Source organism: Protopterus annectens, chromosome 3.part0 (genome assembly GCF_019279795.1).
Source record: "Protopterus annectens isolate FY-2018-M chromosome 3.part0, PAN1.0, whole genome shotgun sequence".
NCBI lineage: Eukaryota > Metazoa > Chordata > Ceratodontiformes > Protopteridae > Protopterus > Protopterus annectens.
This window is the reverse complement of record NC_056731.1, coordinates 1406856993-1406881397: the sequence shown is the minus strand read 5'-3', so window position 1 is coordinate 1406881397 and position 24405 is coordinate 1406856993. Positions and strand designations below refer to the sequence as shown.

The 24405-nt window shown below is 37.0% G+C and overlaps 1 protein-coding gene across 2 annotated transcripts in view; it reads right to left on the bottom strand.

Annotated features, from left to right (window-relative positions):
* Positions 1 to 24405, bottom strand: part of CA8 (carbonic anhydrase 8) — a 729036-nt gene that overhangs the window by 180208 nt on the left and 524423 nt on the right. For both annotated transcript variants that reach the window (XM_044065478.1, XM_044065479.1), the window contains exon 4: positions 1271 to 1333. In XM_044065478.1, coding sequence (XP_043921413.1) covers positions 1271 to 1333 — 63 coding nt within the window. The remainder of the gene's footprint in view (positions 1 to 1270; positions 1334 to 24405) is intronic.

Here is a 24405-nt window from a genome sequence, read left to right as displayed (position 1 = left end):
AAAATCAGTGGTTCACCTAGATCCATTTATTTTCACCATGCATCTACTACTGCAGCCTATCACATTTTATGTATGCTAATATCACAGTTGCATGTTATGGCAGTAATAGGTGTGTGCTACATTTTTGCACAGCATTTTAATAGCCACATCTGCATTTCCTCCTGTCTTTTAAATTGTCAGTAATAGTTTAAGATTGAATCTTTACATGCCATATGCCCTCTATTAAAATATTTAAAGTCCCAGAAAATAATTTATTACAATAGACATTGTTAACCCATCTACAAATAGGAAAATATTGTTGGGTATGCATCTTATATGTTACATACTTTAAAAGTATGACTATTTATTTATTTTATGTTTTGTCTCCCAATATCTATATCCCAGTTTCATTCAAAGTGTACTAAATATTTAGCTTTTTCTTGCAGACAAAAATAGTCATATAACAATATGAATAATAAACACTTCCCATCATAGAATTCTGGCAGATATTTCTACAGAAATACAGATAATGTTCAGCAGTTTGTTTTACTGCAATGTGAGACTGAAGTCCACAGTATGAATTGTGATAGTGGAGTTCCTGCTTGAACTGTACATGCTTAATGAGATTCAAATAAGATATAGCAGTTTTATTAATTTACAATATTATAATAATATCCTTTCCAGTCAGTCTTCTGACACATGCATCTAGAATGAATAATGCTTAGTGGTCATTAGAGGTTCCACATTATAAAAATATGGAAAGCAGAGTGATCTGCATTAATTTCATATATTTTCTAAACGACAGTACACATTTGTAGCTATGTACTACCACACAGTTTGCAAACTACTCAACCAGTACAAAGTACTTTCTGATTCCTGTTTATTATGACTTGCCACTGGACACTACTGTCTTCTGTAGGGCACGGCAATTTGAATAAAATATACTAGTGAACTGGAGCAGAATTTACTTCATCAGTCATTCACAAAACAGTGACAATAGTTGGACTGGATTAGGTGCTTGTAAGTTTCTTACATATGCATGTACCTATACTATACATGATAGCAAGAATTGCTCTGCAACTTTATATTTAACAGAATAAGGAATGTCTGCTAAATTACTGCTAGAACATAGAAAGAACATTCAAATTAACTGGCGTGTGGCAAAGTGTAAGATTAAGATCAGCCTTCAGAAGATAATTACACTGAGTTATTGTCCAGTATTTTTCTGTACTCAAGGTTTTCCATGATTTGAAGGACAACCTTGTGCAAAGCAATAAAGGAATGACCTTACCTTGTACTGTATATCTTGAAGAATTTCAGTGACAGCCTTCAGCCCTAAGTGTTCTTTCCCTATCTGAAAGAGAAAATGAATATAGTTACAAAATCCCAGCTATAGTATCTCACAGCCGATAAAATATAAACTGTCTAAATAAGTAAGGATAATAACAGAAATGTCTCACTGTATACATAGCTATAAAATATGTAAGGTATCTTCTGAGATATTCAGAATTAAAAAGCTGAAGCTGGTAATTACGTGTAAACAAAGCTATGCAAATTTCTTATAAAATACTATCCCTACAAATATAAGCAGTAATATGCCACAGATTCTTAATGTCTGCATCGAAGATGTGCAACTGTGATGTCTTATACATCCCAAACTACACATTTAAAATGTGAAACTGCTTAGGTTGTTTTACAAACATAATAATACCTTCTACAAGAGCAACTCAGAAAGGTTTAGGCAGGTAAAATAGTCTGACTTCAAGAGTCTTTACTATTAACCCAATAAAAGGTAAACAACTTCAACAGTGTATGAAGTACTAGTCAATTAAAGGTATAACTATGAACTTACTTTCTAAATGTGTTCACTTGTAGAGCAAAAGGCATAAAGTACAGTTACATAAGTTGAACTTATCATAACAGCACATGTATGATTGATAACTGCATCTGTAGCCAAAGATAAAACTTCTTCCAAAACTTCAGGGCACCATCTACTCACCTAAACTGTCAAGCAGCTCAATCTGAGCTGACTAAAAGACAAGTTTGAGTGCAAAGCTCTTCAGAGCTTTCCTGCCAGCAGACAGAGGGAGGCTGAGCCCTGAAAGGACAATGCTAAGCACAACAAAAAATAAACATCCACACCCTGGCATAAAAAATACACCAAAAAAAGGTGATGGAGGAAGAGAGTGACTACTGCAGCAGTGACTATTTAAATATCTATCATTATGGTAAGTTCAGCTTCCAAAACTGTAATATGCTCATCATATTGATCACTACTGCAATAGCTTTAGCTATATGGGTAGTTTACCATAGCTAACTACTTTCGGTAGGTGGAAAGAGTACAGTCCAGGACCTCCTAGAGAATGGTCCTAGCAAAGCTTGATCTGGGCATAGAGAAGGAATCAAGCTTATAGCTCTTTGTAACAGTATGTACAGAGGACCAAGTAGCAGTTTCTTGAATACTTTTAGAATTGTTCTCTTTCCAAAAAGCCATAGATGTGCCATGGCCCTACTTAGAATAGTTTTGTTACAGTGAGCATAACAAAAGGTAATAGCTTTAGACAACCATTTGGAAATAGTCACACATAGACACAGGTTGTCCCTTCTTATTATTTTCACAAGAAATGAAAAATTGATCTGAAGATCTGAAAAATTAGTTCTGTCAGGATAGTTCCTGAATTGTGTGTGGATAGGCAAGGTGTGTAGTATTCTTTCTCCCTTATTTTTGGGTTCAGAAATGAAAAGGGGGGATGGATAGTTTGGCTTAAAGTAAACTTGGGTACCACTTTAGGCATAAAGAAGGAGTAGTTCTCATAGAAATTATGTCCCTATGGAAAATGAGATGGGGTTGACTCACTATAAGACCTTGCAACTCAGATACCCTTCTAGCAGTGGTCAGAGCAATCAGTAAAACTGTTTTCCATGTCAAGAATCTCAAGTCAGGCAGGTTAGCTGGTTCAATTGGAGAAAGTGTTAGCTTCCCTAACACAAAATTAAGATAACAAGGAGGGGCCATTCGTTTTCTTGAAGGTCTCTTATGCAAAGCCCTTTCAAGAACATTTTAACATGATAGCAGAAATAACCTCAGTTACTCACAGCAGGTAGACAAAAATAAAAAAGTTTATTAAAGATGTTAGCGCTTTCACGGCATTCACCGCTTCATCAGACATACACCCTCATAAAATACATGTTATTTAAAACCATGACAATTAATGACATCATAAACCATTATGACTTATTAAAGAGACAGTGCCATGCACATATAGTTAAAACCCATTCTCTTAAAATGAATGGGAAACTTCAGCTCACTTGGTGTTTCAAGGGTCTTTCTTTCAGAAAAGGTTTTAAGGAGACTTTGGCATTCGGTCCCAGAGGTCTATCTGCCTGAAGTCTAATTATCCACTTCTGTTCTGCCACTGCTGTTTTATTTTTAAAATCTCCACCCCTCTTGGCCTCTTCTAAAACTTCTAATACAAAAAAACTAAAACTATGATGTGAATCTTCTTTAGAAACATGTTGTGCTAGAGCACTAGTTTATTATTACGTATATCCCTGCAATGATCTAGCATCCTGTCTTTTAGCATGCAATTTGTTTTACCAATATAGTAAGCATAACACATCTTGCAGAAGCTGAGATAAACCAAATTAATAGTTCTACAGTCAGCAAAGAAGTTGAAGTTAATATTAAAGTGTAGGGAAGGGTGTTGAAAGGATTCCCCTACAAATATATATTTACATGCATTACAATTTCTGCACCTGTGTGTACCAGTCCTTTCTGCGTGTATTCCTTGGTTTCTATTCAGATTATAACAGAGATGTCTCTTTAGGGATATATTATTCTTAAATGAAAAGGACAGTGTTTCACCTATGATGTCCTCAAGTTAGTTCACAGTTTTCAAAATGTTCCAGTTAGCCTTCACAATATCACATACTCACTAGAGTATGAGAGGGTAACTCTAATATCACCAGGCTCCACTTTAAGAGATAAATTAGAGGAAAGAAAAATACTTTCACAGAAAAAACTGTCAGAAACTTCAAATAAAAATTTGCGTTCATTAATACAACAGATTTTTGATAAACAGTATATAGATCAAGAAACTTTGATCTGTTTGGAAAAAGAAGCATCTGAGGAAGTGCGAAAATGTAAACAACAAAACCTAGACGTTTTTGGAAAGTATAAAAAAGAAATATGGACATGGGAAAGAAGGAGGGATTTGATATGATGCAATATTTATGCAAAGGAGAAAGCCAAATTAATCAATATAAAAAAGGCAGCCCCAAAGATATTCGATGAGAAATACAGGCAAAGGCATCTAGATATGGAAAATTTCACAATAAAAAAATTAATATCACAAAGATGTAATGTGGAAAAGGAGATTAGTAAAGCGGAAGTTAAAGAAATAGAAGTTGAAGTTATGGAGTGCCTGCGATATGAAGGATTTAATGCAGAAAGTCTAACATAGACTACATCACAGCATGATGGAGTGAGTCCCCAAAGTAAGGAGAAGCAGGAAGATCAGGAGACATCTGAAGAAGAAATATGGATGTGGGAAAGAAAAAGAGATTTAATATGGTGTAATATTTATGCAAAGGAGAAAGCAAAACTAGCCAGTGCAAAAAGAGCAGCACCAAAGATATTTGAAGAGAAATACAGGCAAAAGAATCCAGATATGGAAAACTTTACAATACAAAAATAAGAAGACAAAGAGGAAAAGTAGAAAAGGAAATTAGTCTTCTTCTTCTTCTTCTTTCAGCTGCTCCCATCAGGGGTTGCACAGCAGATCAACTGTTTCCATTTCTTCCTGTCCTCTGCATCTTGCTCTGTCACACCAACCACCCGCATGTCCTCTCTCACCACATCCATAAACCTTATCTTAGGTCTTCCCCTTTTCCTGTTAAGTGGCAGCTTCATCCTTAGCATCTTTTTCCCAATATACTCTGCATCCCTCCTCAGCACATGTCCAAACCAATGTAATCTTGCCTCTCTGGCTTTGTCTCCAAACCTTCCAATCTGTGCTGACCCTCTAATATACTTATTCCTAATCCTGTCCATCCTCTTAACATCCAGTGCAAATCCTAACATCTTCAACTCTGCCACGTCAAGCTCTGACTCCTGCCTTTTTGTCAATGCCACTGTCTCCAATCCATATAACATAGCTGTTCTCACTACCCTCTTGTAGACCTTCCCTTTGATTTTTACTGGTACACGTCTGTCACAAATCACTCCTGACACTCTTCTCCACCCGCTCCATCCTGCCTGTACTCTCTTCTCCACCTCCCTTCCAAACTCACCATTACTCTGAAGTGTTGATCTCAAGTATTTAAACTCATCCACCTTCGCCATTATGTCTTAGTCCTGCTGACCTTCATTCCTCTTCTCTCTAGAACATATCTCCACCTCTACAGGGTCTCCTCCACCTGTTCCCTACTCTCACTACAGATCACAATGTCATCTGCAAACATCATAGTCCACAGGGACTCCTGTCTGATCTCGTCTGTCAACCTGTCCATCACCATTACAAATAAGAAAGGGCTCAGAGCTGAACCTTGATGTAATCCCACCTCCACCTTAAACGCATCCGTCACTCCCATCGCAGACCTCACCACTGTCACACTACCCTCATACATATCCTGTACCACTCTTACATACTTCTCTGACTCTCCCGACTTCCTCATACAATACCATAACTCCTCTCTAGGCACCCTGTCATATGCTTTCTCTAAATCCACAAAGACACAATGCAACTCCTTCTGACATTCTCTGTACTTCTCCATCAACACTCTCAAAGCAAACCTCACATCTGTAGTGCTCTTTCCTGGCATGAAACCATACTGCTGATCACTAATAATCACCTCCCTTCTTAACCTAGCTTCCATTACTCTTTCCCATAACTTCATGCTGTGACTGATCAGTTTAATCCCTCTGTAGTTACTACAGCTCTGTACATCACCCTTATGTTTAAAAATCGGTACCAAAACACTTTTTCTCCATTCCTCAGGCATCATCTCACTTTCCAAGATTTCATTAAACAATCTAGTTAAAAACTCCACTGCCATTTCACCTAAACACCTCCATGCTTCCACAGGTATGTCATCTGGACCAACAGCCTTTCTGTTCTTCATCCTCTTCATAGCTATCCTTACTTCCTCCTTGCTAATCCACTGCACTTCATGATTCACTATCCGCACATCATCCAACCTTCTCTCCCTCTCATTCTCTTCATTCATCATCCCCTCAAAGTACTCTTCCCATCTGCTCAACACACTCTCCTCGCTTGTGAGTACATTTCCCTCATTATCCTTTATCACCCTTACCTGCTGCACATCTTTACTAGCTTGGTCCCTCTGTCTAGCCAATCGGTACAGGTCCTTTTCTCCCTCCTTAGTGTCCAACCTTTTATACAACTCATCATACACCTTATCCTTAGCCTTCACCACCTCTCTCTTTGCCATGCACCTCATATCCTTCTACTCTTGTCTACTTTCTTCATCTCTCTGACAATTCCACTTCTTCTTCGCCAACCTCTTTCTCTGTATACTCTCCTGTACTTCTTCATTCCACCACCAGGTCTCCTTGTCCTTCTTCCTCTTTCCGGATGTCACACCAAGCACCTTTCTAGCCATATCTCTTACTAGCTCTGCTGTAGTTACCCATTTATTCAGTAACTCTTTGCTGCCACCCAGTGCCTGTCTTAACACTTCCCTGAACATCACCTCACAATTACCATTTTTCAGTTTCCACCATTTGATCCTTGGTGCTGCCCTCACACTCATCCTCCTCTTTTTGATCACCAATGTCATCCTACAAACCACCATCCTATGCTGCCTAACTACACTTTCCCCTGCCACCACTTTACAGTCTCCAATCTCCTTCAGACTGGCCCTTCTACATAAGATATAATCCACCTGTGTGCATCTTCCTCCACTCTTGTTTGTCACCCTATGCTCCTTCCTCTTGTTAAAATACGTATTCAATACAGCCAAGTCCATCCTTTTCACAAAATCCACTACCATCTGACCTTATGCATTCCTTTGCTTAACACCATACCTACCCATCACTTCCTCATCCCCTCTGTTCCCTTCACCAACATGCCCATTGAAATCTGCTCCAATCATCAGTCTCTCACCCTTGGGTACAGTCATCACCACTTCATCCAACTCACTCCAAAATATTTCTTTCTCATCCATCGCACACCCAACATGTGGAGCATATGCACTAACAACATTTATCATTACACCATCAATTTCCAGCTTCATAAACATCACTCTATCCGACACTCTTTTCAACTTCAAAACACTCTTAGCATACTGTTCCTTCAGGATAATGCCTACGCCATTTCTCCTCCCATCCACACCATAAAACAATTTGAACCCACCTCCGATACACCTAGTCTTGCTCCTCTTCTATCTGGTCTCTTGCACACACAATATACCAACCTTCCTTCAGTCCATCATATCAGCTAGCTCTCTTCCTATACCAGTCATACTGCCAACATTCAAAGTTCCGACCCTCACTATCACAGTCCTAGCCTTTACCCGCCTTCGGCAATGCCTTCCTCCTCTTCTCCTCCTTGAGCCAACAGTAGCCCAATTTCTGCCAGCACCCTGTTGGCCAACAGTACTGGTGGTATTCGTTGTTAACCTGGGCCTCGACTGATCCGGTATGTATATGTGTACTTTTGTCTGCATGTATGATTTGGCAAACTTTTACACCAGATGCCCTTCCTGACGCAACCCTCCCCATTTATCCAGGTTTGGGACTGGCACAAAGGAATGCACTGGCTTGTGCATCCCCAAATTAGTAAACATTTTACAAATTAGAAACAGAAACTGAGGTTATAGAGTACCTGCAAGTTGAAGGATTCAGTGTAGAAAATCTAATTCAGAAAGCACCACAACAGGATAGAGCAATGGATATCCAAATTATGGGAAAACCAGTGGAACAGGAAGCAATTGGTCAGGTGCATTATCAAGATATTTTGGAGCCTTCCACAGGCAACCAATATAAACATTCACTTAAAGCAATACAGCAAGGGAAGGAACAGGAAACTGTGGAAACTCTGATGCAGTTAATGTTGAGAAGTGATAAGCCAGTGAATTCCCAAAATTACAGACCAATGGATGGCACAGGATGAAATCAAAGAGAAGATGCCACAGGAAGATGCTATATATATATATATATATATATATATATATATATATATATATATATATATATCTTTCTATAGAATGCCTGCAGGAAGTGGACAACAAAGGATGTGCCCTCAGTCTGAAAGAAAATGAACTAAGGGAAGAGTTGCTTGATTTAACGGACATAGATAGATATATTAAAATCAATGAAAGAAATAGACTGCAGAAGGTCAATAAAACCTCACAAGTCAGAAGTCTGGTAAAACAAATGAACACAGTAATTAGGACTGTTCACACAGATCCATGCAATATAACAGAAGTAAACTTTATATGTTATTGTGCAGCTACATTAATAACTGATGAAGTTCTACCGCAAGAACATGGCATAGTGAGGGAAAGGAAGGGGAGAAATTGAATACCATCATGGAAGTATTGACTAGAGAAAAATATAAAGCAATTAAGACAGGAAGTGTCACTGTTAGAAGACTATAGAAGAGAGAATAGATCAACAAAAATACTAAGAAAAATAGATGTGATAAAAGCAGTGTGCAGTATTAGAAAAGACTAGGATCTATCCTGCACTATTGCAAATAAATTAAACATTACAGCACAGGTAGAAAAACTTAAGAAGATACACAGATAAATACAAAGGAAAACTGCAAAATAGGCAATTTAGTGATGACCCATTAAAGTTTTATAGAGAATTGGGAAACAAGGTAAAAGGAAGATGCCATAAAAAGAAGAAATAGATACATTTTGGAGAAGTATCTATAAAGATCCTGTGGAACACAACAAAGATGCTAAATGGATAAAAGAAGTAAAAGAATAAAATGTGTAAAGGTACAGTATATGAAATGTGATAACATAACAGCCAGAAAGATTGAAACAAAGCTATGAAAAGCCTCTAATTAGAAACCTCCCTGCCCAGATGCAGTACCTAACCTTTGGTTAAAAGTCTTAACATCTTTGCATGAAGACCTAGCCATGAGTAAGAACTATTTATATGCGCACCCTGAACAGATACCATTCTGGCTAAGAACAGGTAAAACAATGCTTCTACATAAGAGTGAACCTGCAAGCTACCCCAAAAATTATAGACCAATAACTTGCCTTCTGACAATGTATAAACTATACATAGGAATTGATGCTGACAGAGTTTAGAGTCATTTAGAAGAAAACTCAATTGTGGCAGTAGAACAAAAGGGCAATAAAAGAAAGTCATATGGAACAAAGGATCATTTGTTGTTAAAGTCATAGTGGAGAACTGTAAAAAGGGGAATAATCTAAGCATGACATGGATTGACTACAAAAAAGCATTTGATAGTATCCCACATTCATGAATAAAAGAGTGTTTAAAATGTATAAGATACAGCCTATACTGATCAATTACATTACAATGACCATGAAACAGTGGCAGACCACTTTGCAATTAAGCCATGATAAAGGACAAATTATTATTCCAGGGATAAAAATTCAAAGAGGATATTCCAGGGTGACTCTCTGTAACCGTTGCTATTTTGCCTTGCCCTTAACCCATTAAGCTATCTACTTAATAGCTTAGGTCATGGCTACAATTTGGTTCCTAGAAAACAACAATGTCTAAAGACTTCTCATCTTCTATTTGTCGATGGCTTAAATCTGTATAGCTCATCAGATGAGGAACTGAAAGCACAGATGCAGGTTGTTAAAACTTTTTCGGATGATATTAGAATGTCATTTGTTCTTGATAAATGTGCAAAAGCAACCTTTAAAGCAGGAAAACATCAGTTTGGAACAAGAATGTGATATAAAAGAACTAGAGCAAGAGGGAGTGTATAAGTACTTGGGATGTGATGAAGCATCAGTAATAAAACATGAACAAATGCAAGAAAAACTTAGTAAAGAATATTTTACAAGACTTAAATTAATCCTGAAAACAGCTTTGACATCTATGAACAAAATCCAACCTATAAACTAATTTGTTCTTCCTGTCCTAACTTATAGTTTTGGAGTGATTTATTGGCCCCAAAATGTGTTGGACAGATTAGATATTAAAACAAGAAGGATGCTTCATGCTCACCAAATGATCTATAAAAATCAGTGCATACCAAGATTATATATTCCCCATTCTGAAGGAGGGATGGGCCTCCTTGAAATTGATTACATGTACAGATCTACAATCATGGGACTCTACACATATCTACTGACCTCACAAGACCCAAACATAATGAAAGTTTTGAAACATAATGAGAGTAAATCTAAGATGACTTCCCTCCTTAACACAGAAGAAGCATATCAGCGTCAAGCAGGAATGGAAATCAAACCAGAAGTAGTTAAAAATCAGGCAGCAACTGAATTTGCCAAAAAAACAAAAGAAAGAATATAAGGTGAAGGATCAGATGACAAGGCAAGAAATGTGGAAAATGCATAAATATAGTTGCAAGTATAGAAAACTTCTAGAAGAACGTCATGTCGATCATGAACAAATGCTGGAATGGTTAAGGAGAGGTGAATTCAAACCAAAAGATGAAACGTTAATATTAGCGGTACAAGATAGTGGGCTATGTACACATTGGTTTACAAAGTCCATTGAACATGTGGGACAAATAGACAAGTGTTGTTTTTGTAAAACCAAATTGGAAACAGTTGCACACCTTGTTGCTGGTTGTGACATATTAATGGCAGAAGGACTGCACTGCATACTGAAAGGCATAATAATATGGCGAGACGGTTGCACTGGGGATTGTGCAAACATTATGGTTTTGGAGTGGCTGAAAAACACTGGAAACATGAGTCATAAAGCATCATAGAAAATGATGAAGTTTATATCACATGGAATCACCCATTACCAGCAGTTCAGAAGATAGATGCTAGAAAACCAGATGTAGTGCCCTGCATACAGAGAAACACAAAGTTATAAAATATCAGGATCTGCAAGTAGAAATAAGAGCAATGTGGAAGAAGGATACCCAGATAGTTCTGACAGTAGTAGGAGCAACAGGTCTTATAAAATGGTCTACAATAATATTTAGATATGCTACCAATACATGTAACTCCATAAGAACTGCAGAAGGAGTCATTACTGGGCATGTTGCAGGTGCTGCAAAGAGCACTTTTGGCTGACATCAAAGAGTGAAACAACACTAATTTCATGAAATATAATCGTACTTTGACTTAGGAATGGGGTCCATTCCTGTCATAGTATTAGAAACCCAAAAGATTTGGAGAAATTAAAAAAAAAAAAAAAAACAATGAGTAGTGACTGCACAACAGAAAAAAAGTTATTTAAAGCTGATTTTTTTCACAGTAAGAAACTGCAGATAAAACATTCTTCATTCTTCATACTTTCACAATTTGGCAGAACAACATTAACATATCAGACTGGCAATTCAAACGTCTGAAATCAAAGTTACAGATGAATACACACTTTCCCCGTACCTACCAATACTTTTCCAATCCTTATCAGAAAGAGTAGGATTGGAATGAACTATTATTTGCAGCAGGGGATCAAATAAAGCAATAGCTGCTGGGTCAGGTTTACGAAAATGGCATAAAAAATTAAAAGACTGAGGAAGTTTATACATCCTATCAACCTTTTTAAGGCTAGATGGTTGACAAAATAGGAAAATTGCAGGGAGTAACACATACATCCTGTAAAGATGACAGAACAGGAGGATGGGTGCATGTTCTGGAAAATCCTTCTGTAACAACTCATGGTATTTTCTGAGGGACTGAGAAATCTCAAGTGTTCTCCAACTGAAAACAATGGCACATTCTAGCAATAGTCTCAGAGAAAGAGATCTCCCCACAGGGAGAATAAAAACCGAGCTCTCCTCTGATTCTGAATCATATCTGAGGAAAAAAACTGTATCCAGCCCTGCATTTTCTTGTTCAGATTCAGAATCTAGAATACCTTTGAGGAAAAGAGGAATCCTTCTTTCTTTTACCAGAAACTACTTTACAAGAAGTATCAATAGCTTGAATTAAACCCTGAGCCAGACTCAGTAAACTACTTCTGTCCAAAGAAATCTGAGGAGGAGAAGATAATTGTTTGGTCTTCTGATTCTTTTTGACAGGAAAAATGGGTCCAACCATGTTAGTAATGGCAGCAACTGCTTCCCCAGGGATGGTCACAGCATTCGGTTACAACAGAGAAACCTTCCCTGTTTCCTCTCTCAGCACTTGCAAGTGGCTCTTCCTTGTCCACTGAGGGGACCCCAAAAGCTGCAGAAGACATAGGTAACACCCTGTCCATAGTGGCTGTAGGTGTTACCCCAGAGAGATCTGTAGTAAAAAATGACTGGTGTGAGTTATAACAAATGGCCACAGCTGAGTCACCCACCTGTAACTGATGCAAATTGCTAGCCTGCTGTCATGGTAAAGACTGTTTGCTTAACTTTTGCTTTTTGTGACTGGAAGAAGCACTGACCATGGGATCAGTTGTCTGTGCCATGGTGAAGCCAAACATGGTGCCTCTTTTCCAGGGAAGACAAGCAGCAATTGATGATAAATACTACCAGTCCAAAAAAATCTTAATTATTTGGCAGAAAGAAAAAACATAGTAAAAGCATTATAAAACACAATGCTAGCCCTACAAAAGAAAAAAATAAACACACTTTCTGCACATAAAAGTGTTTTCAGTTACTTTACATAACTTTTAAACTAAAATAAAAAAATGAGTGTTTCATACAGTCTTCAGACAGTCCATTAGAACACAACACTCTTAGCTCTAAAATAACTTATCTGAACAGGAAAGTAATAAAACATCAACAAAATTAAGAAAATTATTTTTTTTTCCTCAAAAGGAACTTACCTGCCTAGCAAAGGAAAGCACAAGTCAGAGATCAATCCTTGAAAGCCTCAGAAGAGTTTACTTTGTGGCAGTAAACCTCTGAATGGCTTTGCACCCAGACTTGTCTTTCAGTCTGCTCTTCTTGAGCTGCTTGACAGTTTGGGTGCACAGAAGGTAACCTGAAACTCTTGAAGTTGCCAGCCATTATATATTTGGCATGATATATCCCATTAAGCTAAAGCTACTGCAGCAGTGAACAATAAAATGAGCATCTTCTAACTTCCAGTATGACCTGCCTCTAAACGCCCCCACACACACACACACACACTATCATTCTCTATGTTTTTTAGTACAAAAGATTTTCATTGTTTTTATACTGGAAAAAATAGAGAATGACAGTGGGGGTTAGAGGCAGTTTTGAACAGACAGAAATTGATTTGTCAATTTCAAGTCAAGGCTTGCAGTAAACCATGACTGAATGATAGTTTAAACCCTACAAGTTTTGTGCATGTTAAAAAACATGATTGGTTTAAAATGAACATGTGGTTGTTCATGAAACTCATTATTTGGTTGAACAGTGTCTGATGAAGTTCTTTACATGTTTGAGTAAACAAAAGCACTTACACATTGTTGGTTTTCATTGAATGTTTTGCTTTTATTAGACCAGTTGATGGACAAGATAGTTTTGGCATGTTATTTTGTACAATGACAGAACAAGCATCTGTAAAAGTACCATTTCTGATTAATTTCTGAAGTTAATCTTTCAACTGAACCTGGCTTTAGCAGTAATCTTTCAAGTTCATCTACAGCTGTATCTGTCATGAATGCAGAAGTTTCAATCACCACTACAACTCATACCTCCAGTACAACTGAGTCCAACACCTCCCCTTTTCCCTAGCATCCCCTTTACCAATAACAAGGGACTCCAGAGAGAACCACTCGCACAGTCATGTGAGAAGGGGGAGAGTGCATTATCACAATACTAGCACAGTCAGAATAAGGAACAGGCAATGAGTAACCTTGTCTTCAACATTTTGTTATATAATCTTACCTCTGATCAACTTTCTTTGTTAAATAAAGGGCTCTCTTTCATACCTTCACAAGTTTCAGACTTAACAGATGTCCTTTTTGACCTGAGGCTGTTTTCCATAATGTCTCCCTGTCTCTGTTGAACAACAGTTATCAGTCTTCTGACTCTTTCTTTAAGAAACCCAGTCTGTACACTCCATATCTACATCCATTGGTGGCAGCTTTTATTGAAGTATATGATATATAAATCGGAGACATATTAACAGAGAAATATAAACACAGCAGTCATAACTTGACTCCTGGCCAAAAGAAGGCATTGCATGAATTGTGGGCAGCTAGACATCTAGAAATACACCCCGGAGATAAGGGAGGAGGCATAGCTGTCTTAGAGATCTCTATCTGGATCAGATGTCTATTATGTTACTACTTATGTTAATATTGCTAAATATAGAGTAGATGGCTATTTTAACAGAGTCCATTTTTTGATCTATGACCTGTTGATGACAGGATTGATTGCTCAAGAGTTGTTTGACTATTTTACTGCTGATAATTCCATTATCCTTATATTATAAGGGCTCCCTAAAATTCATAAGAATCTTGAGAAGCCACCTATGAGGCCTTTTCTGTCTTGTAGAGAACAGGCACTGAGCCCTTATCCATTTACGAGGAGAAAACACTTACACCTGTTCTAGATAGGGTTATCATAGTGTTGAAAGATACCAAAAGCTGTCTTGAAGACCTTTATGTCTGGGCCGAATCGAATCTGCATGACGATGCTTTTCTTTTTGCCACACTAGATGTGAATTCTTTGTTCACTGTTATTCCTTATGCTGCTGGAATTGATTATGTTAGGCAGTTTCTGATTTCACATACTGATTTTTCCACCATTAAGTTTGAGGTACTGTGCTTCTTGATTGAGATTATACTTGAGAATAATATCTTTATTTTTGAGAACAACTTTTATCTACAGAAAACTGGTGTTGCTATGGGCACTGCATGTACTAAGAACTATGCCAGCTTGGTGCTTGCAAACTGGGAAAATAGTCTGGACTTGAGTGGTAATACATTTTCTTCCTCTATTGGATTTTATGGGCGTTCTGTGGTTAACATATTTATTGTGTGAAAAGATAATGAACAAAGGTTTGAAGCATTTGTTGACTTTCTACACAACACATATCTCTGTATGCAGACAAGATCTACATGATATTTCAACATGTATATACAAGAAACCCTGTAAAAAGAATACTATTTTACTGAGAAGTAGTATGCATCCATGTCATGTTACGCAGAATATCTTGAAAGGCCAGTTTTTAAGAGTAGTGAGATTTCATAAAAAAGATGATGGTCTGCATTTAGCCTTTGAGTGATTAAAAAGAGGTTTTGTGGAGAGGGGTTATGGTCAGTCTATTGTAGGAGTATGCACCACTACAACCTTACCCCTTAAAAGCACTAAAGGTAGACCTTATTTTTCAAGGAGAGCTGAACATAGACATGATAATTCTACACCTTCACAACATTGTGTTACCAATAGACCTACGTTCACATACTGCAGTGATGCTAGGTTGTTTGCAACATGTTGCAGAAGAATTGGCCTATTTTACTAGCAGATCCTGAGGTTAGATAGGTCACTGACTCTGAACCGAAGTTCTATTTTAGAAATAATTTATCCCTAAAAAGACAATTATGTTATAGGAACTGTAAGTCCTCTGTGATACCTGAGTCAGAAAGGAAGGGGCTTTTAGATGCCATAACTGTAAGGCATGTGATTACATCTTTACATGTACCTCGTTTATGCATAATATTTCTGGTGTCACCATCAATTTGGACTTTTATGCTGATTGTAAAAGCAAGGATCATGTTTATTTTGCTACCTGTTGCACATGCAGTGCCTTCTATATTGGGAAGACCAATAGGTTGTTTAAGGATAGGATTTTGGAACCCTTGAATGATATAGCCAGATGTTAAAACACTAGTGCTTTAGCCAACCACATTATTTTGAAAGGAACTAGTCATTACTTCAAGTTTTGTGTGTTAGAGTTAATGAGTCACAATCCTAGGGAATTTGATAAGAAGAACAGAACTCAAGTATGTGAACAGAGATGGACTTTACTGCTGAAAGCATATGTTGAACCAGGTTTAAATGAAAGGGTCTCCCTTAAACCTGTTTTAAAGAAAAGACCATTGCGACACTGATAGATCCTGATATATAAAATTCTTTTTCTGTTTCTTTTTCTTGTTCAAACAGCTGTGTAGTGTTTTCTTTTCATTTTTTATACAAGAAATGTTATGCAGCATTTGTTTTTACCTTAGTTGTCCATTAGAATATTAGTTATTTTTCCTTTGCTGCATGTATAGGTTCATAGGTTCATAGGTGTGTACTAGGACAACGGCCATGGAACCTTTACAAGCCTAGCCCATAGAAGTGCCCTTGCATCATGCTACAGTTAGTTCCTGGTGAAGTAGAACCACTGGAGTGATCCCCAGAATGAACTTTCTATTTCCCATCCACTCATCAAGATTTCTCTTGAAAAGGGCCAGTGAGGTGCTCTGCTTGACATGTATGGGAAGTCAATTCCAGAGCATGGGCAGTCTCTGGGTTATGAATCTGTCCCTCCAGCATGTTCTGTTGATTGTGGTAATGAGGTTGAGGTCCCTGGAGCATGTGGTGCGGAGGGATTGGGATTTCTTTAGGTGTAACATTTCTAACAGGGCTGGGTCAGACATAGCTTAGTAAGTCAAGCAGAGATCGCCTCTTAATAGACGATATGAGACAGAGAAAAGCTGGTGTTTTTTGAGTCTGCCCATGTAGGGCATGTGTTTAAGGCCTAGGATCCTCTTCATGAGATACTTTTGTGGCCTTTCCAGCCATTGCAGGTGTTTAGTGAGGTACATGCCAAATGGGGAATTATACTCAATGACTGGTCTAATGAGAGAAGAGTAGAGAGAGATGATGAACTCTTTATTCCTGGATGCAAATCCCTTGGTAATGAGATGTGCCACATAGAAGGACTTTCTGACCACAGTGGCAATGTGGTGGTAGAAGGAGAGGTTGCTGTCAATCTGTGTCCCCAGATCTCTTATAATGCCTTTAGTGTTCAGTGGGCTACCATCAATGTTGTAATTAGTGGGAACCGAGTTCTTCCCAAAGGGAATGACGATGCATTTTTTGGCATTAAGCTTAAGGCCATGGTTTTGACACCAGTCGTTGGTCTCAGTGAGGCCTTTCTATTGGATATCTACATCACTTGGGGAGTTAATAATGGCTCTCAGCTTGCAATCATCATCAAACCTGGTCAGCCAGAGTCCCTCCGTGTTGGCCTGGACTTCTGAGAAGTAGATGTTAAACAGGAGAGGACCCAGGACATATCTCTGTGGGACACTACTCATGACTGGTCGGCAGTCTGACCTGGAGTCTGCTACTTTCACACTGTGGGTTCTATCTGTGAGCCACTTTGCAACCCACCTAGTGATATAGGGGTTGATGCCTAGTTTGGTGAGTTTATCAATAATTCCTGAGTGGGGAATGCTATCAAAAGCCTTGGCCAGATCGAGGTAGGCGTAGGCTATATGAACTGCCTTGCCCTCATCCACAGCTCTGGTGACTGACTCAAAGAAGTCAACCAGGTTGAGCAGGCATGATCTACCTTTCACAAAACTAAATTGTGTGGGATCCAGATTTTGTAGATTCCCTATATCCTTGTTAATTAGGTCCATGATGACGCACTCTATACTCTTATGGTGGTAATTTGGTCTTTGGAACACCGCCTAAAAAGGCACTATAGGGGTGGAAAAAGCTTTAGCCAGTATCTGGAAACCTAGGGGTGACCAATGCAGGCCATCTCTGGCAAAGCATTGAGGTCTACCAACAAAAACCTAAGAAGAACAAGGTCCTAACCGAAAAAGGAATTTATTGCAAATGAAACACCAACCACAACGATTTACCTAGATTTCGTCCTACACACGGACTTCTTCAGAATACTCCTTATATAAAAAACTTGCCACATGACAATTAGTTAATTAATTAAAATATTGGGCAACAATCCATTAACTGTTTAAATAGTTACTATATGATAATCCCAATACAATCATATTAAAATAGCATATACTAACCATAATGTGAGCAGTAAAGAATAAAAACATCCCTACAAAAACATATATTTGTATTACAAAGTAAATAATAAATATATAACACCAAATACATTGACTATTTATATATAAATATATGTATTTTATCCCTTACCCATGATATGGTTGAGCTTGAGCACGGGTTTAATAGTGCAATGGTCGTTGAGATCAGGATAATTTTGTGCATTCAACCTCATTTGCCATTTTAATTCACTTAAGTCCAAATGTACATCTAAAATCCTACCCTGTTGGTCACAGATAATCTGTTATAGGACACAAAATTTAAAAATGTGTCCAGTGTGACCAACAATGTGTCTAGCTAAAGCATTGGTAGGCTTAAGATGTTTGATATCTAAAAGATGTTCCCTAATCCTTTCTCTAAAAAGTCTGCACGTTTTAACCACATAAAAGGCCATACAATCTTGGCATTTAGCGAGAGAGACAACATTCTTGGTATAACAATCAAAATGTCCCATGATGGAAATGTGGTAATCGTTAACCACAAACTTACAACCTGTCAGTAAAATATGGGAACGTACAGAACACCTTCCACATTTAAAATTACCGTGAACCCTACTGGTGGAAACACCTTTAGAAAAGGGGCATCTTTCAAAGATGTCTTTAAATGATAAATATTTCCTATAAATAAATCTAGGTATATTATCAAATTTAGGTCCAACATTTTTGTCCAGTTGTAAAATGCCCCAATTCTTACCAACCATCTGTGTAATCCAATCAGAATCCCCATTATAGGTCAAAATAAACATTATTGATGTATTCCCTAATAAATGTGGTGTAGTGGGCGCTGCACTAGATATGATGCCACTGTCAGAATTAAGGATAGACTTGTAAAAGCCACTATCCCTTTTATTTTTAATGTCATTGAACAGTTCCAGACATAGATTTTTAGGATAACATCTGTTCAAAAATAAGCAAATCATAAAATTTAATTCATCCACAAATTATTTGTCATTGCTGACCATCCTGGCTGCTCTAACCATTTGGCCTTTAACAATGGCCCTTTTCTGATGGTTGGGATGCCAGCCGTTGCACTGGAGGTATGAGTTTGAAAAAGTAGGTTTCCTGTAAATGTTAGATTTGATCTTACCATGTGCCCTATCAATGGTTAATCTAACATCCAGATATGTAATACTATCCGAATTATATTCATGCGTAAACTTAAGAAACCATACAGTATTATTGATATATTAAAGAAAAGCATCTAGGATGACAAATTCCCCCTCCCAAACAATAAAAATGTCATCCAAATATTGTCTGTATGCTTTAATGTACTTACTGTATTCACTAGTAAATAAAAAATGTTCCTCCCAATATGACATAATATAAATGGCATATATAGGGGTGCATGCAGCCCCCATAGCAACTCCAGTTCACTGCCTAAAATAATGTCCTTCAAAGAATAAAAAATTGTTATGCAGAACCACTTCCATTAATTTAACAAAAACATTAATTTGATCCTGCTCAAATATGCCTGCTGCTGCCAGTTGGTGTTCTAACCATGTTAATCCGATGTCATAGGGAATGACCGTAAACAAATTACAAACATCGATAGTAAGAAAAGTGATGTTATCTTTAAATTCAAAAGCCTTCACTTTCTCTAAAAAATTCCAAGAATCGTTGGTAATATATGGAAAATTCCTCAGACCTATTTTCATATGATAATCTAAAAATTGACTAATAAAGCAAGTTTTGCTTCTCTTGCCGTCAACAATAGGTCTGAATTGTACATTATCCAACCCTTTATGGATTTTGGGTATACCAAAGATCCCACTAACCACTGGATGTGGGTTACTCATAAAATTATGCTCAACTTCAGTCAATTCACCCTGAAACAACATGTCTTCTAACAAAAGATCCAGTTTTCGATAAGCAATATTAATTTCGTTAATAATGGTTTCTGCATAATTATCCTCCATAAGTATCGACATCATAATGCTAACATAATCATTGTTATCCACTACTACCACGCCATTGCCTTTATCCAGCTTCATTATACGTATATTATCTACCTTAACTAAAGAGTCCATTAATTCATATTCTTCATCTGTCATATTTAAATATGATTGTCTTGTTCGCTGTTTAAAATGTTCCCTAATATCCAATTCACACATTTTTTTTCAAAAAATGGCTATCATGGGGTTCAAAAGTGGATTAAATGTACTTCATTTGGACAAGAAACCTTGTTTATCACTTGTATTATTTGTATTGGCAGCATCAAAATGCACCCTTAAATTCATTTTATGTGTAAATAGTTTTAAGTCAATAAGTGTATCGACCAAATTACTTGTTCTGCATGGAACGAAAGTAAAACCCCTAGGAAAAAAGGTTAACATGCTCAGTGCTGAAAGAAAAATTAGAATAGTTGTATAGTTTAAAATCATGCGCACTATTTTCCATAATAATGGGATTACTCAATATACTATACTGTATCTGGTCAAAGGTACCTCCCTCTAACATAGATGCACCCATCTCCACAAAATTATTTGCACTGTTACTAACAACATCGTTATGTATAACAGTCCTAAAACTGCCTATATGCTGTTCAAAATTCTGTTCAATATTAACACTTGGCCCAGAACTACCATTATCATACAATACATTTGTGTCACATTCTTCAATTGATGTTTAACACATCAAAGGACTGCTCTGGGTCATTAAAACAACTAACATCCATCCTGTTACAGACATTTGTGCAGCTATGTAGACCAAAATTACCATAAGCTCCTGAATTAAGGGCTTCATTAAATGTGGATTCAAAACAGGCCGACTTTTTGGAGCTTTCAACCATTACAGTATGCGTACTTAAATTTAACAAATCACCATAATTGTCATCAAAATTAGTAACATATTAAGCCCTTAGAACTTTGTTGTTCGTATTACCACTTGTGTAAGACGTAACCATTGAACAATGTGTCAAACAATGTTCAACCTCAAAAGTTGAGTCCCGGCCGCTGTCAGTATTGCTGTTTGTAAATACCTTCGGTTCATCCGAATAACTTGAACTAAAAAGTTCCAAAGGAACGGCAAAACAGTCATTATTAAAATATAAAGCGTGCTGTTGATTCAATGAAAAATCCCCCACTCTAATGTCAACCTCTCTTCCCCCTACAACAGAATGAGAAAATTCATTCACCTTCGTGACTTCCAATTTCCAATCTGGAAGTTGTTCATGGGGTATCTCGCTTTTGGTTGAGCCCCTAACTGACCGTACTCTCTTTCTTCGTATAGTGGTTCCTTGTTCCGAATCCTCTCCAAACACCTTAAACCCTCTGCTAAAGGGCTCACAGCACCAATATTTGAATTTTTATCTGCTATCTGCTGATCCGCCGTCATGATCTCATCATATTGTACTTCCTGATTGGTTAACTCCTCCCGGTTGCCATGCCTATGAGGAACAGCCTTAGATTTTGGATACACTGCGCCTGCCTCGTAAACTTTAATGTCCCATTGAATTTTTTGTAATTTCTTTTTATAAATAACCTCACAACTGCGATCAACATCATTTAAAATGTTGATGTAATTAGTGTAATACTGATCAAATAGCAAGTCTTTAATGATGCCATCATTAATAGACTCAAGATCTGCAAGATAAGCATCAATTTTCTGTTTATTATATTTGACCATAATATCCATAATACCTAACCCTGTTTTGTTAAAAAAGGCATGTAATTCATTGATCATTTCAGTATTGCATTGAGGTCTGTCAATCATGTCATCCCAAGCAGAGAGATACTGGGTCCCCTTCAAATGTCACCAGAAACTTAGCCAATTGTTGAAGTCAATCATACAACTGCATATCTATTTTTAATAGGTCTAAATGTTTGTGATACTTCTTTTACTGAGTGTGCAGAGCCTATGCATGACATTTATTATTTTATTTTTGTTACACCTGTACATTCAAGCAAGTTACTGATATTCTTTCTGCTTCTACATTTAATGCATTTATCTATATTTATGGTCAGGTTTGAAGCAACGTATAGAGACTGCTTGATTTTTTTTTTATGATTTATTACTGTGGTTGGAATAAGTTTAACAAATCTTTATATCTGATGATGGGAATATTGTTTTTATTGCTATGTCTTTAACAAATGGTAGGCTGCTTTTATTGACTGGGAGGGCTTTTTATTAATGTCATCACATGACTGCTGAACTTTCTATGATTGGTTGAGTTTTTATTTTAAATAGTACCTAGACTTTGTGTTCTGCCATGGTCTGATGAAGCAAAGAGATTACTCTGTGAAGTGCTTAACTTCTGTTTTAATAAAGTTACTTCTATATATAGTGATTTAAAGTTGTGCTTGGGAGGAGTTTTTGTTACTGTTTTAGAAAACAAACTTAGACAGAGGACAGATAATAAGATGAAGTAAGCTAGTTTATGAGGATCATCAATTTTTAGTTGAATTAGAAAAGCTGAAGTATATTTTCTAAGAAAGAGATTATCCTGAATGTGATATGGGACCTTACCAACCAAATAATAAGTGAGAAGACTGACAAATATCATCCCCTATTGAAATCCTGGGAAGTGGAGAATTCATGAAAACAAAATACAGCAAAGTTAACCATGGCTATAGTCTTAGAATATGGTATGTGCGCTAAGGATATAAGAAATAAATTGTGTAAAAATAGGAAAATTTATTTGATTCTTTTGATCTTGTTGATAAGTTGGGCCAGGCTCTATTTTTGTATATAAGAGAGGAATTTATTTGAAGGCACATTCTGAGAAGGGAAATGATAATGACATGGACAATGGGACAATAAATAAAGGAATGAAAACTTGTGGGGTATGTTGGTAAGTTGGGGAAGGATCTATTTTTGTATATAAGAGAGGAATTTATTTGAAGGCACATTCTGAGAAGGGAAATGATAATGACATGGACAATGGGACAATAAATAAAGGAATGAAAACTTGCGGGGTATGTTGGTAAGTTGGGGAAGGCTCTAGTTTTGTATATAAGAGAGGAATTTATTTAAAGGCACATTCTGAGAAGGGAAATGATAATGACATGGACAATGGGACAATAAATAAAGGAATGAAAACTTGTGGGGTATGTTGGTAAGTTGGGGAAGGCTCTATTTTTGTATATAAGAGAGGAATTTATTTGAAGGCACATTCTGAGAAGGGAAATGATAATGACATGGACAATGGGACAATAAATAAAGGAATGAAAACTTGTGGGGTATGTTGGTAAGTTGGGGAAGGATCTATTTTTGTATATAAGAGAGGAATTTATTTGAAGGCACATTCTGAGAAGGGAAATGATAATGACATGGACAATGGGACAATAAATAAAGGAATGAAAACTTGCGGGGTATGTTGGTAAGTTGGGGAAGGCTCTAGTTTTGTATATAAGAGAGGAATTTATTTAAAGGCACATTCTGAGAAGGGAAATGATAATGACATGGACAATGGGACAATAAATAAAGGAATGAAAACTTGTGGGGTATGTTGGTAAGTTGGGGAAGGCTCTATTTTTGTATATAAGAGATGAATTTACTTGAAGGCACATTCTGAGAAGGGAAATGATAATGACATGGACAATGGGACAATAAATAAAGGAATGAAAACTTGTGGGGTATGTTGCTAAGTTGGAGAAGGCTCTATTTTTGTATATAAGAGAGGAATTTACTTGAAGGCACATTCTGAGAAGGGAAATGATAATGACATGGACAATGGGACAATAAATAAAGGAATGAAAACTTGCGGGGTATGTTGGCAAGTTGGGGAAGGCTCTAGTTTTGTATATAAGAGAGGACTTTAGTTGAAGGCACACTTTCAGAAGGAAAATAGTAATGACATAGGCACGTAAGCAATGCTGGTGCATTTATGACTTGGCCAGCCTTACCATTACTAACTGCACTACAGTTATTTCAGTTACCAGTAGGCATGATTGCAACAACAAGGGTGTCATATATGTACCTGTCTGCATGTCCTGCCCTGCTTTTTATATAGGAGAGGAGTTCCTTTAAAGACTAGAATGCACCAGTATAATTATGCAATAAAACAGATAACATGATGTAAACATGTCATGCATTGTTTCTATTTAGGAGATTTTTTTTATCTTAGAAAAGGTGCTCCCAAATACAAAGGGAGGTCCCTTGGAAGCGTGGTTAGAATACCGTGAATGTTATTGGCAAATATTGCTAGATGCCACCATTTGCTAAGGGATTAATGAAAACATCTTTATAAGCAGTGTAGCATAGCCAAACTTTAATCTACTAATTCTATTTGGTGTGTTTACTTATTAAAATTTGGTCAGAGTTATGATACATAGCTGCAAATGTATTTTTTAGAAATTTCATTCAGTAAATATAAATTATTTTTATACCATTTTTATGTACATTGTAGTGTT